Source organism: Salvelinus namaycush, chromosome 9, assembly GCF_016432855.1.
Source record: "Salvelinus namaycush isolate Seneca chromosome 9, SaNama_1.0, whole genome shotgun sequence".
Classification (NCBI taxonomy): domain Eukaryota; kingdom Metazoa; phylum Chordata; class Actinopteri; order Salmoniformes; family Salmonidae; genus Salvelinus; species Salvelinus namaycush.
This window is the reverse complement of record NC_052315.1, coordinates 14,098,106-14,112,470: the sequence shown is the minus strand read 5'-3', so window position 1 is coordinate 14,112,470 and position 14,365 is coordinate 14,098,106. Positions and strand designations below refer to the sequence as shown.

At 40.8% G+C, this 14,365-nt stretch overlaps 1 protein-coding gene across 1 annotated transcript in view; it reads right to left on the bottom strand.

Moving 5' to 3' along the window:
• slc30a7 (solute carrier family 30 member 7) overlaps positions 1 to 14,365 on the bottom strand; it is a 49,497-nt gene that overhangs the window by 28,504 nt on the left and 6,628 nt on the right. Inside the window, exons 6-8 of the mRNA XM_039000904.1 lie at positions 10,015 to 10,197; positions 8,454 to 8,501; positions 6,140 to 6,275 (exon numbers count right to left, since the gene is read on the bottom strand). Coding sequence (XP_038856832.1) covers positions 6,140 to 6,275; positions 8,454 to 8,501; positions 10,015 to 10,197 — 367 coding nt within the window. The remainder of the gene's footprint in view (positions 1 to 6,139; positions 6,276 to 8,453; positions 8,502 to 10,014; positions 10,198 to 14,365) is intronic.

The following is a 14,365-nucleotide window of genomic DNA, read 5'->3' as shown; positions in this document are numbered from 1 at the left end:
CTTGGCGCAAGAGGGACATCACAATGGCGTCCTGAAAAGCTTTCGTTTTAGCAGTTCTGTATCTCCGGCTCTGATTTAATTTGATTTTTGTCTTAAAAACTTCATAAGGTAGTTAATTTAAACCGACTTATAGCAGTTTATATCAGTTTATTGCGATTTTCTGGGGTTTCTTTGTCACACGCTATCAGGAGTTGGACACCTCTCAGGTGGAGGGCTAGCATTAGCTGCTATTTCTACAGGAGAAGAGGACATCTTTCAACCAAAAGACGATTGTTCTGGAGAAAGGACACCTTGCCCAAGATTCTGATGGAAGCTCAGCTAATAGTAAGCAGTCTTTATGCTGTTAATTCGTATTTATGTTGACAAATGTAAAATAATAATTCCGCCATGAATTTCGGTGCGGTCTCGCTTTAGCGCACGCTGTATGTTGAAGTAACGTTAATTTAAAAAATGTAACACAGCGATTGCATTAAGAACTAATTTGTCTTTCATTTGCTGTCCAACCTGTATTTTTTAGTCAAGTTTTGGATTAGTTACTGATTAGAATAAGTGCCTCTCCAAAGATTTCTCCCGACATTTTCTGGGCAGCTTGGCAACTTTTCTCATTGTATAACCACGATTTGTGCCACTAAATATGCACATTTTCGAACAAACTCTATATGCATTGTGTAATATGATGTTATAGGACTGTCATCTGAAGAATTCTGAGAAGGTCAGTGAAAAAATTTATATATTTTGGTGGTTTATACGATATCGCTATTTTTGGCTTGAATCAATGCTGTTGTGATGTTTGCTATTGTGGTAAGCTAATATAACGCTATTGTGTTTTCGCTGTAAAACACTTAGAAAATCTGAAATATTGGCTGAATTCACAAGATCTGTGTCTTTCATTTGCTGTACGCTGTGTATTTTTAAGAAATGTTTTATGATGAGTAATTAGGTAATACACGATGGTCTCTGTAGTTATTCTAGTTGCTTTGGTGAGAGTTGTGATGGTGGCTGCAATGGTAAACTATGATTTATACCTGAAATATGCACATTTTTCTAACAAAACATATGCTATACAATAAATATGTTATCAGACTGTCATCTGATGAAGTTGTTTCTTGGTTAGTGGCTATTTATATCTTTATTTGGTCGAAATTGTGATAGCTACCTATGCAGGGAAAAAATGGTGGACAAAAAAAGTTGTCTTTTGCTATCGTGGTTAGCTAATAGATTTACATAGTGTCTTCCCTGTAAAAGATTTTAAAAATCAGAAATGATGGCTGGATTCACAAGATGTGTATCTTTCATCTGGTGTCTTGGACTTGTGATTTAATGATATTTAGATGCTACTATTTACTTGTGGCGCTATGCTAGGCTATGCTAGTCAGCTTTTTTACTGATGAGGGTGCTCCCGGATCCGGGATTGTGTGCAAGTAGAAGTTAATAAAGAGTTGTAGTCTGTTTTGAAATGGGTGGCTGATGGTTGGTCCTGAACATCTCTAAAACTAAGAGCATTGTATTTGGTACAAATCATTCCTTAAGTGCTAGACCTCAGCTGAATCTGGTAATGTGTGTGGCTGTTAAGCAAGTTGAGGAGACTAAATGACTTGGCGTTACCTTATATTGTAAACTGTCATGGTCAAAACATAGATTCAATGGCTGCAAAGATGGGGAGAGGTCTAGCCATAATAAAGAGACGCTCTGCTTTTGACACCACTCAAAAAAGTAAGTTCTGCAGGCTCTAGTTTTGTCTAATCTTGATTATTGTCCAGTTGTGTGGTCCAGTGCTGCAAGGAAAGCCCTAGTTAAGCTGCAGCTGGCCCAGAACAGCGCGGCACGTTTTGCTCTTAATTGTAATCAGAGGGCAAATACTAATACTATGCATGCCAGTCTCTCTTGGCTAAGAGTTGAGGAGAGACTTACTGCATCACTTCTTTTTATAAGAAACATTGTGTTGAAAATCCCAAATTGTTTGCGTAGTCAACTAACACAGCTCTGACACACACACTTATCCCACCAGACATGCCACAAGGGGTCTTTTCATTGTCCCCAAATCCAGAACAAATTCAAGAAAACGTACAGTATTATATAGAGCCCTTATTGCATGGAACTTTATTTCATATTGCTCAAATAAACAGCAAACCTGGTTTCAAAAAACAGATAAAGCAACACCTCACGGCACAAAGCCTCTCCCTTATTTGATCTATATAGTTTGTGTGTATGCATTGATATGTAGGCTACGTGTGCCTTTTTAAAAATGTATGTAGTTCTGTCCTTGAGCTGTTCTTGTCTAATGATGTTCTGTATTATGTTTCGTGTGGACCCCAGGAAGAGTAGCTGCTGCTTTTGCAACAGCTAATGGGGATCCTAATAAAATACCAAACAAATCGAAATACATTTTATATTTGAGATTCTTCAAAGTAGCCACCCTTCGCCTTGATGACATCTTTGCACACTCTTGGCATTCTCTAACCAGCTTCATGAGGTAGTCACCTGGAATACATTTCAATTAACAGGTGTGCATTCTTAAAAGGTAATTTGTGGAATTTAATGCATTTGAGCCAATCAGTTGTGACAAGGGTGGTATACAGAATAGCCCTATTTGGTAAAAGTCCATATTATGGCAAGAACAGCTAAAACAAGCAATGAGAAACGACAGTCCATTACTTTAAGACATGAAGGTCAGTCAACGTGGAAATTTCAAGAACTTTTCAAGGGCAGTCACAAAAACAAACAAGCGCTATGATGAAACTAGCTCTCACGAAGACCGCCACACGAATGGAAGACCGAGTTACCGTTGCTGCAGAGGCTAAGTTCAATAGAGAGTTACCAGCCTCAGAAATTGCAGCTCAAATAAATGCTTTACAGTTCAAGTAAGACACATCAACTGTTCAGAGGAGATTGCGTGTATCAGGCCTTCATGGTTGAATGGCAGCAAAGAAACCACTACTAAAGGAAACCAATAAGAAGAAAATACTTGCTTGGGTCAAGAAACACGAGCAATGGACATTAGACCGGTGTAAATCTGTCCTTTGGTCTGATGAGTCCAAATCTGAGATTTTTGGTTCCAACCGCCGTGTCTTTGTGAGACGCAGAGTAGGTGAATGGATGATCTCCGCATGTGTGATTTCCATCGTGAAGCATGGAGGTGGTGTGATGATGTGCTTTGCTGGTGACACACTGATTCAAAAAGGGACACTTAACCAGCATGGCTAGCACAGCATTCTGCAGCGATACGCCATCCCATCCGGGTGGCGCTTACAGTGGCTTGTGAAAGTATTCACCCCCTCGGCGTTTTTCCTATTTTGCTGCCTTACAACCTGGAATTAAAATTGATTTTTTGTGTGTTTGTATCATTTGATTAACCCAACATGCCACTTTGAAGATATAAAATACAATAAAAATTGTGAAACAAACAAGAAATAAGGAAAAAAACTGTTTTTTTTTGCGTACATAGCAATTCACCCCCCCAAAGTCAATACTTTGTAGAGCCACCTTTTGCAGCAATTACAGCTGCAAGTCTCTTGGGGCATGTCTCAATAAGCTTAGCGCATTCTAGCCACTGGGATTTTTCCAATTCTTCAAGGCAAAGCTGCTCCAGCTCCTTCAAGTTGGATGGGTTCTGCTGGTGTACAGCACTCTTTAAGTCATACCACAGATTCTCAATTGGATTGAGGTCTGGGCTTTGACTAGGCCATTCCAAGACATTTAAATGTTCCCCTTAAACCACTCGAGTGTTGCTTTAGCAGTATGCTTAGGGTCATTGTCCTGCTGGAAGATAAACCTCCATCCCAGTCTTAAATCTCTGGAAGACAAACAGGTTTTTCTCAAGAATTTCCCTGTATTTAGCGCCATCCATCATTCCTTCAATTCGCACCAGTTTCCCAGTCCCTGCCGATGAAAAACATACCCACAGCATGGTGCTGCCACCACCATGCTTCACTGTGGGGATGGTGTTCTCGGGGTGATAGTTTACGCCAGACAGTGTTTTTCTTGATGGCCAAATAGCTCAATTTTAGTCTCATCTGACCAGAGTACCTTCTTGCATATGTTTGGGGAGTATCCCACATGCCTTTTGGTGAAAACCAAACGTTTGCTTATTTCTTTCTGGACACTCTTCCGTAAAGCCCAGCTCTGTTGGGTGTACGGCTTAAAGTAGTCCTATGGACAGATAATCCAATCTCCGCTGTGGAGCTTTGCAGCTCCTTCAGGGTTATCTTTGGTCTCTTTGTTGCCTCTCTGATTAATGCCTTCCTTGCCTGGTCCGTGAGTTTTGGTGGGCGGCCCTCTCTTGGCAGGTTTGTTGTTGTGCCATATTCTTTCAATTTTTTAATAATGGATTTAAATGGTGCTCCATGGGATGTTCAAAGTTTGATATTTTTTTAGAACCAAACCCTGATCTGTACTTCTCCACAACTTTGTCACTGACCTGTTTGGAGAGCTCCTTGGTCTTCATAGCGCCACTTGCTTGGTGGTGCCCCTTGCTTAGTGGTGTTGCAGACTCCGGGGCCTTTCAGGACAGGTGTATATATACTGAGATCATGTGACAGATCATGTGACACTTAGTTAAAGTCCACCTGTGTGCAATCTAATTGTGACTTCTGAAGTTAAGTGGTTGCACCAGATCTTATTTAGGGGCTTCATAGCAAAGGGGGTGAATACATATACATGCACCACTTTAACTTTTATTATTTTTGGGGATTTTTTTTTAAAACAAGTTAATTTTTTTCATTTCACTTCCCCAATTTGGACTATTTTGTTTATGTCTATTACATGAAATCCAAATAAAAATCTATTTAAATACAGGTTGTAATGCAACAAAATATGAAAAACGCCAAGGGGGTGAATACTTTTCCAAGGCACTGTAGTGGGACTATGATTTGTTTTTCAACAGGACAATGACCCAACACACACCTCCAGGCTGGGTAAGGGCTATTTGACCAAGAAGGAGAGTGATGGAGTGCTGCATCAGATGACCTGGCTTCCACAATCACCCGACCTCAACCCAATAGAGATGGTTTGGGATGAGTTGAACTGCAGAGTGAAGAAAAGCAGCCAACAAGTGCTCAGCATATGTGGGAACTCCTTCAAGACTGTTGGAAAAACTATTCATAGTTTTGATTCCTCATGAAGCTGGTTGAGAGAATGCCTAATGTTCAAAGCTGTCATCAAGGCAAAGGGTGGCTATTTGAATAAACTCAAATAAACATTTATTTTGATTTGTTTAACACTTTTTTGGTTACCACATGTTATTTCATAGTTTTGATGTCTTCACTATTATTCTACAATGTAGAAAATAGAAAAATAAAGAAAAACACTTGAATGAGTAGGTGTGTCCAAACCTTTGACTGATACTGTACATTTCACACCCTCGAAGGTTCTAGCGTCAGGCAGGGCCATGAATACACCTGTGAGAGGAACCAATTAAGTTCCTGACTAGCTACAGAGATGTATTATTGGCTGTCTAGATGTGTAAGGATTGACCCCACCTAGGACATGGTTTGTCTTTGCAGCTGTATGACCCAGTAGGTGAATAAACTTGGTTTGAGCTTTTTCTAGTCGTCCGTTTGAGTTTTTACTCTTTGTTCAGAACCTAACACGATCAGAGTTCATTTTTGCCATTGAAAAAAATATTGTAATAATGGCATCATCACAGCCCTACTAAAGACATTAAGCTGGATACGAATACCTATATTCAATGTCATGGGAGAAGCCAGTGTGCAATATTCCTTGGGTGTGGCCCTACTTGTGGAGCATTCAATGGATGGGGATTGTGAAATTTCTCTGGAGTTCTCTGCTACCATGGCAAGTCAAAAACAATCAAAGTGAACTACACTAATGAGTCCAAAATCACAACTATTGGGCAGTGTTTTAAGAAGTGTTTGCACTAGTGCAAAACTCAAACAAGGGAAGGTTTTATAACCTAAAAGTTATGTCCTGGTTTGAGCTGTACTTAAGGTATTTTGTTGCATCCTGAAGATAATGCTTCCAAACTGTACTGGCGAAAACCCTTTCTAAATCTAGCCCTGGGTGTATGTGCTACTTTCCGGCAGCAGTTTGACGATGGCCTTTAAGTTTCTCTTTTATGGGAATATCTGTAAAATGAGTGTGTGACCTGTTGGGAATTTACTGCTGTGTACGGTCATCTCACCTGACTCCGATCAGAATGGAGATGCACATGGAGCAGATGGGGTCAGCGATCATCAGGTCATACTTCTGCATCAGGATGGCTGAGATTATCACTCCAACGCTGCCCAGGGTGTCTGCTACGATATGTAAAAACACCCCTGCAAAACAACATTGGTCGTCATAAGTATTTCATATCATCCTTATCTACAAATAAGTCCCGCAACCAATACTGGGCAGAAGTTTTTTTTGTGTTTTTTTTTTAACATTCATGCTTAACACATAAATCAAATCAAATTTTATTTGTCACATACACATGGTTAGCAGATGTTAATGCGAGTGTAGCGAAATGCTTGTGCTTCTAGTTCCAACAATGCAGTAATAACCAACGAGTAATCTAACCTAACAATTCCACAACTACTACCTTATACACACAGGTGTAAAGGGATAAAGAATATGTACATAAAGATATATGAATGAGTGATGGTACAGAACGGCATAGGCAAGATGCAGTAGATGGTATCGAGTACAGTATATACATATGAGATGAGTAATGTAGGGTATGTAAACATAAAAGTGCATAGTTTAAAGTGGCTAGTGATACATGTATTACATAAAGATGGCAAGATGCAGTATATGATAGAGTACAGTATATACATATACATTATATTAAGTGGCATTGTTTAAAGTGGCTAGTGATACATTTTTGATCAATTTAAGTATTCTGACTTCGGAAATCAAGCTACTGTATCAGTTACAACTGAAGTGTTTTTAACCCAGTTGAGCAGGAGGTTGATTTGGACTGTATGTAAGGCGCAGCTCTGACACTGGACTCACTTCCACTGACTCTGGGCTGACATCATCATGTATGTCACGGTGTTCCCATGGGCTTATGCATTGCTCCGCTCTCCTTGAGAGCAAGCTACAACTTCCCCCCCACAGTCCCAAGGTCAACAGGTTATACAACTCTAATTTCCCCACAACACAGACTTCTGTTTAGTCCTTCCATATTCACGTAGAATGAAACATTACATGAATGGCATTACTGTTGGAGTTTGGCTGGGGTTAGCCTTCAGATGTTGAGATAGGCAGCAGGTAGCCTAGCGGTTAGAGCATTGGGCCAGGAACCGAAAGGTTGCTGGTTCAAATACCTGTGCCGACAAGGTAACGAAATATGTCGATGTGCCCTTGAGCAAGGCCCTAACCCTAATTTCCTCCAGCGCCGCTGTACTATTATTTCTACACATTTCACTGCACCTAGTCGGTGTGGAGAATAAAAAAAATGTTTACAGTCTAAGACAGTGAAATTATATTAATTAATGCACAAAAAAAGTTTTAGCCTCAAAACCTTTTCCAGGTGTTTAAAGGGGCACTTCAACCACAAATTATAAATTGCTACTGTGCCTATAACTTTGATTTGGGGCATTTTCTGAAGCCCAATCTAGCACTGCAATTGTACAGGAGCCATAATATTACAGTGACATAGGACCTGTGATGTGGCAAGGTTTTTGATGAAAACTGAAGTTGAAAAGGAATGTTGAGGAGGAAGTCATTCTACGCCAAAAGTACCATGCACTTTGTATATGGAAAACACAGCAGTTGACAAAGAAAATATCAACCAATCTCCTGGGATAGACTAGCTTCATAACAATTCAATCGGAAGCAGAGGAATGGTCCTCAACCAATGGCTCAACAGGGACAGGGGTTAAGTCACCTTTCGCACTGTCACCCCCCCCTTTCTTTCTCCCATCCCTCTCCATTCTCCAGAGCCCCCTATGCCACTCCAACTTCTGTGTGGGTCCAGTTTTTCCTCTGAGTAGGCCTCCAAAGGCCCCATTCTTTCGCTCTCTCTTAATTTCTCTCTATGCGCTGGGTGAAAGGGACAAACTACTTTCTCTTCTCAGCCCTTTCCCATAAAAGCATGGACAAAGCAGTTTAAAGTGACAGTGATCCTGGACTCTTCCTCAGATGTAATTGGTGCCTTGAGTGTTTCCCACCAATGACCAGTCCCATATAATCTCACACCATTTCAAATGGTTTGGCTGCGATGTCAGAAACACAATCAAACAGATAGATGTAAGGTTTTAAGTAGGCCTATGTATAAAAAGGGAGACTTCAAATCGAGACAATTTTTTTTATCTTGAACTGGATGAAAACTCATGACTACAATCTCACACACACAACATTAAATCGGCCATTATGGAGGTGACGGATGGTGGTGTAAGCAAATATTTTAAAATAAACGTTGTGCGCAGCGTACATAGAGTAGGTGAACAAATTAGTCAATAGCTGGATTATGCTGTGCATCAAAATAGCTAAGTCATTTAAATGTTCAGTACCTTGCAAAATCTGTTTGCTGGAGCCCTTGCCTGGTGTGTGCAGTTCATCTGGAATAAATAAATACATTAAATACAGCAGACAATTGGTATTAACTATAGAAAACAGGGCAAACAACAAATTAGATTAACAACAGCATTTCAACTGCCTGCATAGGTTCAGCGAGACTTCTGCTGGGACACAATATATAATAACAACAACTGTCATTTGACAGACGCTTTTATCCAAAGCGACTTACAGTAATTACGTATGGGTGGCCCCGGGAATCGAACCCATAACCTTGGCAGTGCAAGAGCCATGTTCTACCAACTGAACCATACAGGCCATGACTGAAAAGGTGAGTGAAGTGCTGCCACATACACATAAAGTGCCAGTTTACATGTCAAACCATGTAGTGCTAGCAAAGACTGAATTGTGGTAAAAGTGATAGACAACGGTGAGTGAACAGTCAATAATTGCACACACTGAACAATCAGGCCTTAAAAACAGCTCCCTTTCCCCACCAGTACATCGTTGAGTCCCGCTGGTAGAGCTGACAGGATTTGGAAGGTATCAGCAATGTGGTAATAGCGCCACCTAGCGTTGTAGGCAAAAAGTCATTTTCAGCTAGAAGGCACTAATTCAGTGTATAGAGATTTAAAGGGGAAATATGTTGTTAAAACAAAAAAATGAAAAATGTGACCACTCAAATTCATAGACAGCTATGGATGCAAGGACTGACCATCCATGGTATCAAAATTATAGCTTTAAACATGTTTTGAGGCTATACAGTGTTTGTTTAAAATGGCGTAAAAAAAAGCATATATTTAAAGCACTCTCAATAGTAATATTTTAATCCACCTTTGGGCAGCATGTGCTGGCACCGCCACCCGAGCAGTCGGGAGGGGAATAAGGGGAAGGGATAAAGGGGGGGAAGAAGTGGGGGAGGGATAAAGGGGGGGAATAATTGGGGGGTGACACCTACCCTCTTTCTTTCTACCTGTCCTTGTTCTGTATGTCTTGTTTTGTAATATTTGTTTTGTACCCAGAACTCTGGGTCTTTTTGTTTCTGTCTGCTCTTTTATGTTTAGATAAAAATGGTATACCTGCCTTTTATACCTATACACCATTCCTGTGTGTGTTCAATAAAAAATATTTGAACGAAAAAAAGCATATATTTGGGGTTCTGACGTGGTACGACAGTTGAACTAAGCTCATAGGCATTTATAAGTTACACTCTTTAAGAATCATTGGGTATCATGAATTTAAAAGTCCAGAAATGGATGTAGCAACCCAAATTACACCTTTAACAAGGAATGGGTAGGAATTTATTTGGGATTGGACCCCTAAATAATGCCAACACATTGAGAAGCAGAAAACTCATTTAAATTATCTTCAATATGAATCTACAACTAATTCTTGGGAAAATGTTGCTGGTGTTTGCATTTTCATACACTGCATATTCACTCTCCTCAAATGTTTTGTGTATTTACCTAAATGGAAATAAAACATTGCAACCCACTGAAATAACTACCAATTCTGGAGCATTACAGCCATTGTTTTCTGTGCCAGGTGTGGTCTCACCATGGCAGTGGGGGTCATCGTGGGAGTGACCGTGCCCTCCGTGACTGTGCCCATGTCCATCTCCATGGCTGTGCCCATCTCCATGGCTGTGCCCGTGCCCATCTCCGTGTTTGGACTCATGCCCCCCATGGCTGTGTCCGTGTCCCGTACTGCCATTGAACAAAGAGTGACTGTGGCCATGACCTGCAGAGATAGAAGACACAGATTATTATCATTATTACTGAAAAAATGTCAGCAGCCCAGTTTATTCTTGTGCTCAAACACCTACAGCTACATCTGTGTCAAGAGGAAAACATGTAAATCAGTTGACATTCTATTGAAGATAAAGGTGAAAGAATACACTTGGCATTGGTGCTCTTCTATTCGGGGTGCTCCCTGCTTGAGGAACGTGTTCAGCTAATTAACCTGACAAAAGTCATACTATAGTAAATGTCAAATCAAATTGCATGTCACATGCGCAGAAAACAACAGGCGTAGTAGACCTTACAATGCTTACTTACAAGCCCTTAACACTTATTTTTCTTAACTGCATTGTTGGTTAAGTAAATTATTATTATTTATTTTTTTAAACAAGAGGGTCCCGGTACAGAGTCAATGTGCGGGGGCACCGGTTAGTCGAGGTAATATGTACATGTGGGGGGTGTCAATGCAAATAGTCTGGGTAGCCATTTGATGAACTGTTCAGCAGTCTTATGGCTTCAGGGTAGAAGCTGTTAAGTCTGGAGCTCCGGTACCGCTTGTCGTGCGGTTGCAGAGAGAACAGTCTATGACTAGGGTGGCTGGAGTCTTTGACAATTTTTTGGGCCTTCCTGGTATAGAGGTCCTGGATGGCAGGAAGCTTGGCCCCGGTGATGTACTGGGCCGTACACACTACCCTCTGTAGTGCCCTATAGTTGGAGGTCAAGCAGTTGCCATACCAGGCAGTGATGCAACCCGTAAGGATGCTCTCGATGGTGCAACTGTAGAACTTTGAGGATCTGAGGACCCATGCCAAATCTTTTCCATCTCCTGAGGGGGAATAGGCTTTGTCGTGCCCTCTTCACGACTGTCTTAGTGTGTTTGGACCATAACAGTTTGTTGGTCATGTGGATACCAAGGAACTTGAAGCTCTCAACCTGCTTCACTACAGCATGCTCGGTCCTCCTTTTCCTGTAGTCCACAGTCATCTCCTTTGTCCACAATCATCTTCTTTGCCCTCGGAGAGACAGAAGAACGGAACCAAAGAAGGTGGAGTGAAGGTGAGCACAAGCAGGAGCCATGTTGTTTGCTAAATGGTGAAATGCAGAGGACATAGGCAGGGCAAACCCATTTTGGTGACTTCTGGTATATCATCAAAATACATCAGAAATCGCAGCACGTTTTTGGACAGCTGTTTTTACCTGATGAAGTACAACACCATTGGAAAGTCATGTTGAAAGATACATTTATATTCCTAAAACTTAAGTTGAAAATGATGCTGCTTCCTGCTGACAAGACATTTGGATAAATATCAGGTTAAAATGTCCAAATCAATAACCAATATGCAGAAACAGTGTGATGTATTAAATATAAACTGTACTACCTACAGTTGTGGCCAAAAGTTGATAATGACACAAATATACATTTTCACAAAGTTTGCTGCTTCAGTGTCTTTAGATATTTTTGTCAGATGTTACTATGGAATACTGAAGTATAATTACAAGCATTTCATAAGTGTCAAAGGCTTTTATTGACAATTACATGAAGTTGATGCAAAGAGTCAATATTCGCAGTGTGGACCCTTCTTTTTCAAGACCTCTGCAATCTGCCCTGGCATGCTGTCAATTAACTTCTGGGCCACATCTTGACTGATGGCAGCCCATTCTTGCATAATCAATTTTTGGAGTTTTTCAGAATTTGTGGGTTTTTGTTTTGACTTGAGGATTGACCACAAGTTCTCAATGGGATTAAGGTCTGGGGAGTTTCTTGGCCATGGACCCAACATATCAATGTTTTGTTCCCCTTTTGCCTTACGGCAAGGTGCTCCATCATGCTGGAAAAGGCATTGTTCGTCACAAAACTGTTCCTGGATGGTTGGGAGAAGTTGCTCTCGGAGGATGTGTTGGTACCATTCTTTATTCATGGCCGTGTTCCTAGGCAAAATTGTGAGTGAGCCCACTCGCTTGGCTGAGAAGCAACCCCACGCATGAATGGTCTCAGGATGCTTTACTGTTGGCATGACACAGTACTGATGGTAGAGCTCACCTTGTCTTCTCCAGACTAGCTTTTTTCTGGATGCCCCAAACATTCAGAAAGGGGATTCATCAGAGAAAATGACTTTACCCCAGTCCTCAGAAGTCCAATCCCTGTACCTTTTGTAGAATATCAGTCTGTCCCTGATGTTTTTCCTGGAGAGAAGTGGCTTCTTTGCTGTCGTTAACACCAGGCCATCCTCCAAAAGTCTTTGCCTCACTGTGCATGCAGATGCACTCACACCTGCCTGCTGCCATTCCCGAGCAAGCTCTGTACTGGTAGTGCCCCGATCCCGCAGCTGAATCAACTTTAGGAGACGGTCCTGGTGCTTGCTGGACTTTCTTGGGCGCCCTGAAGCCTTCACAACAATTGAACCGCTCTCCTTGAAGTTCTTGATGATCCGATAAATGGTTGATTTAGGTGATATCTTACTGGCAGCAATATCCTTGCCTGTGAAGCCCTTTTTGTGCAAAGCAATGATGACAGCACGTGTTTCCTTGCAGGTAACCATGGTTGACAGAAGAACAATGATTCCAAGCACCACCCTCCTTTTGAAGCTTCCAGTCTGTTATTCAAACTCAATCAGCATGACAGAGTGATCTCCAGCCTTGTCCTCATCAACACTCACACCTGTGCTAACGAGAGAATCACTGACATGATGTCAGCTGGTCCTTTTGTGGCAGGGCTGAAATGCTGTGGAAATGTTTTGGGGATTCAGTTAATTTGCATGGCAAAGAGGGACTTTGCAATTCATCTAATCACTCTTCATAACATTCTGGAGTATATGCAAATTGCCATCATAAAAACTGAGGCAGCAGACTTTGTGAAAATTAATATTTGTGTCATTCTCAAAACTTTTGGCCACGACTGTACACACAGTTTGAGTCAGAAGTTCACATACACTTAGGTTGGAGTCATTAAAACTTGTTTTTCAACCACTCCACAAATTCCTTGTTACCAAACTATAGTTCTGGCAAGTCGGTTAGGAAATCTACTTTGTTCATGACACAATTAATTTTATCAACAATTGTTTACAGACAGATTGTTTCACTGTATCACAATTCCAGTGGGTCAGAAGTTTACATACACTAAGTTGACTGTGCCTTCAAACAGCCTGGAATATTCCAGAAAACTATGTCATGGCTTTAGAAGCTTCTGACAGGCTAATTGACATCATTTGAGTCAATTGGAGGTGTACCTGTGGATGTATTTCAAGGCCTACCTTCAAACTCAGTGCGTCTTTGCTTGACATCATGGGAAAATAAAAATAAATCAGCCAAGAACAAAAATGGTAGACCTCCACAAGTCTGGTTCATCCTTGGGAGCAATTTCAAAATGCCTGAGGGTACCACGTTCATCTGTACAAATAATAGTACGCAAGTATAAACACCATGGGACCACGCATGGGTTATAAACTATGAAACACATTCTTCTCTCCCTCCACTATATAAGCCCTTGACAAAAATGTAACCTTCTGTTTCGGGTACATTAGGACGACGGTCCGATGTCAGAAGGATTCAGATAATAACTACAGAACGAAGCCAACCTCAGCGTGAGCTTTGGTTGTGAATGGTATGAACTTTGAACTCTTATTCGCTACAGAAGTGATACCTCCTAGCCGTTGAGTTAAATTTAAAAAGGCAAATGCTACCAAATACTAATTGAGTGTATGTAAACTTCTGACCCACTGGGAATGTGATGAAAGAAATAAAAGCTCAAATAAATAATTCTCTCTACTATTATTCTGACATTTCACATTCTTAAAATAGTGGTGATCCTAACTGACCTAAGACAGGGAATTTTTTACTAGGATTAAATGTCAGGAATTGTGAAAAACTGAGTTTAAATGTATTTGGCTAAGGTGTATGTAAACTTCCAACTTCAACTGTACATGTGCAACAATAGCAATAATATATTTATTGTATTTTCTTTAAAACAAGCACCTTAAACTGCACACGCACTAAATACCGTTTGTTTTGACAAGTGGCAACAAATCACCGATATCGATATTAGATTCCATGCTGTTCAAAACTTTTAAAAAAACTACATGGAAACTGGAGATATCTTTTAAATCACTGGCTAGAGAACAACCTGCAGAAGACAGTCAGCTACATTTGAGTGATGCATTTGGATTTGGGGG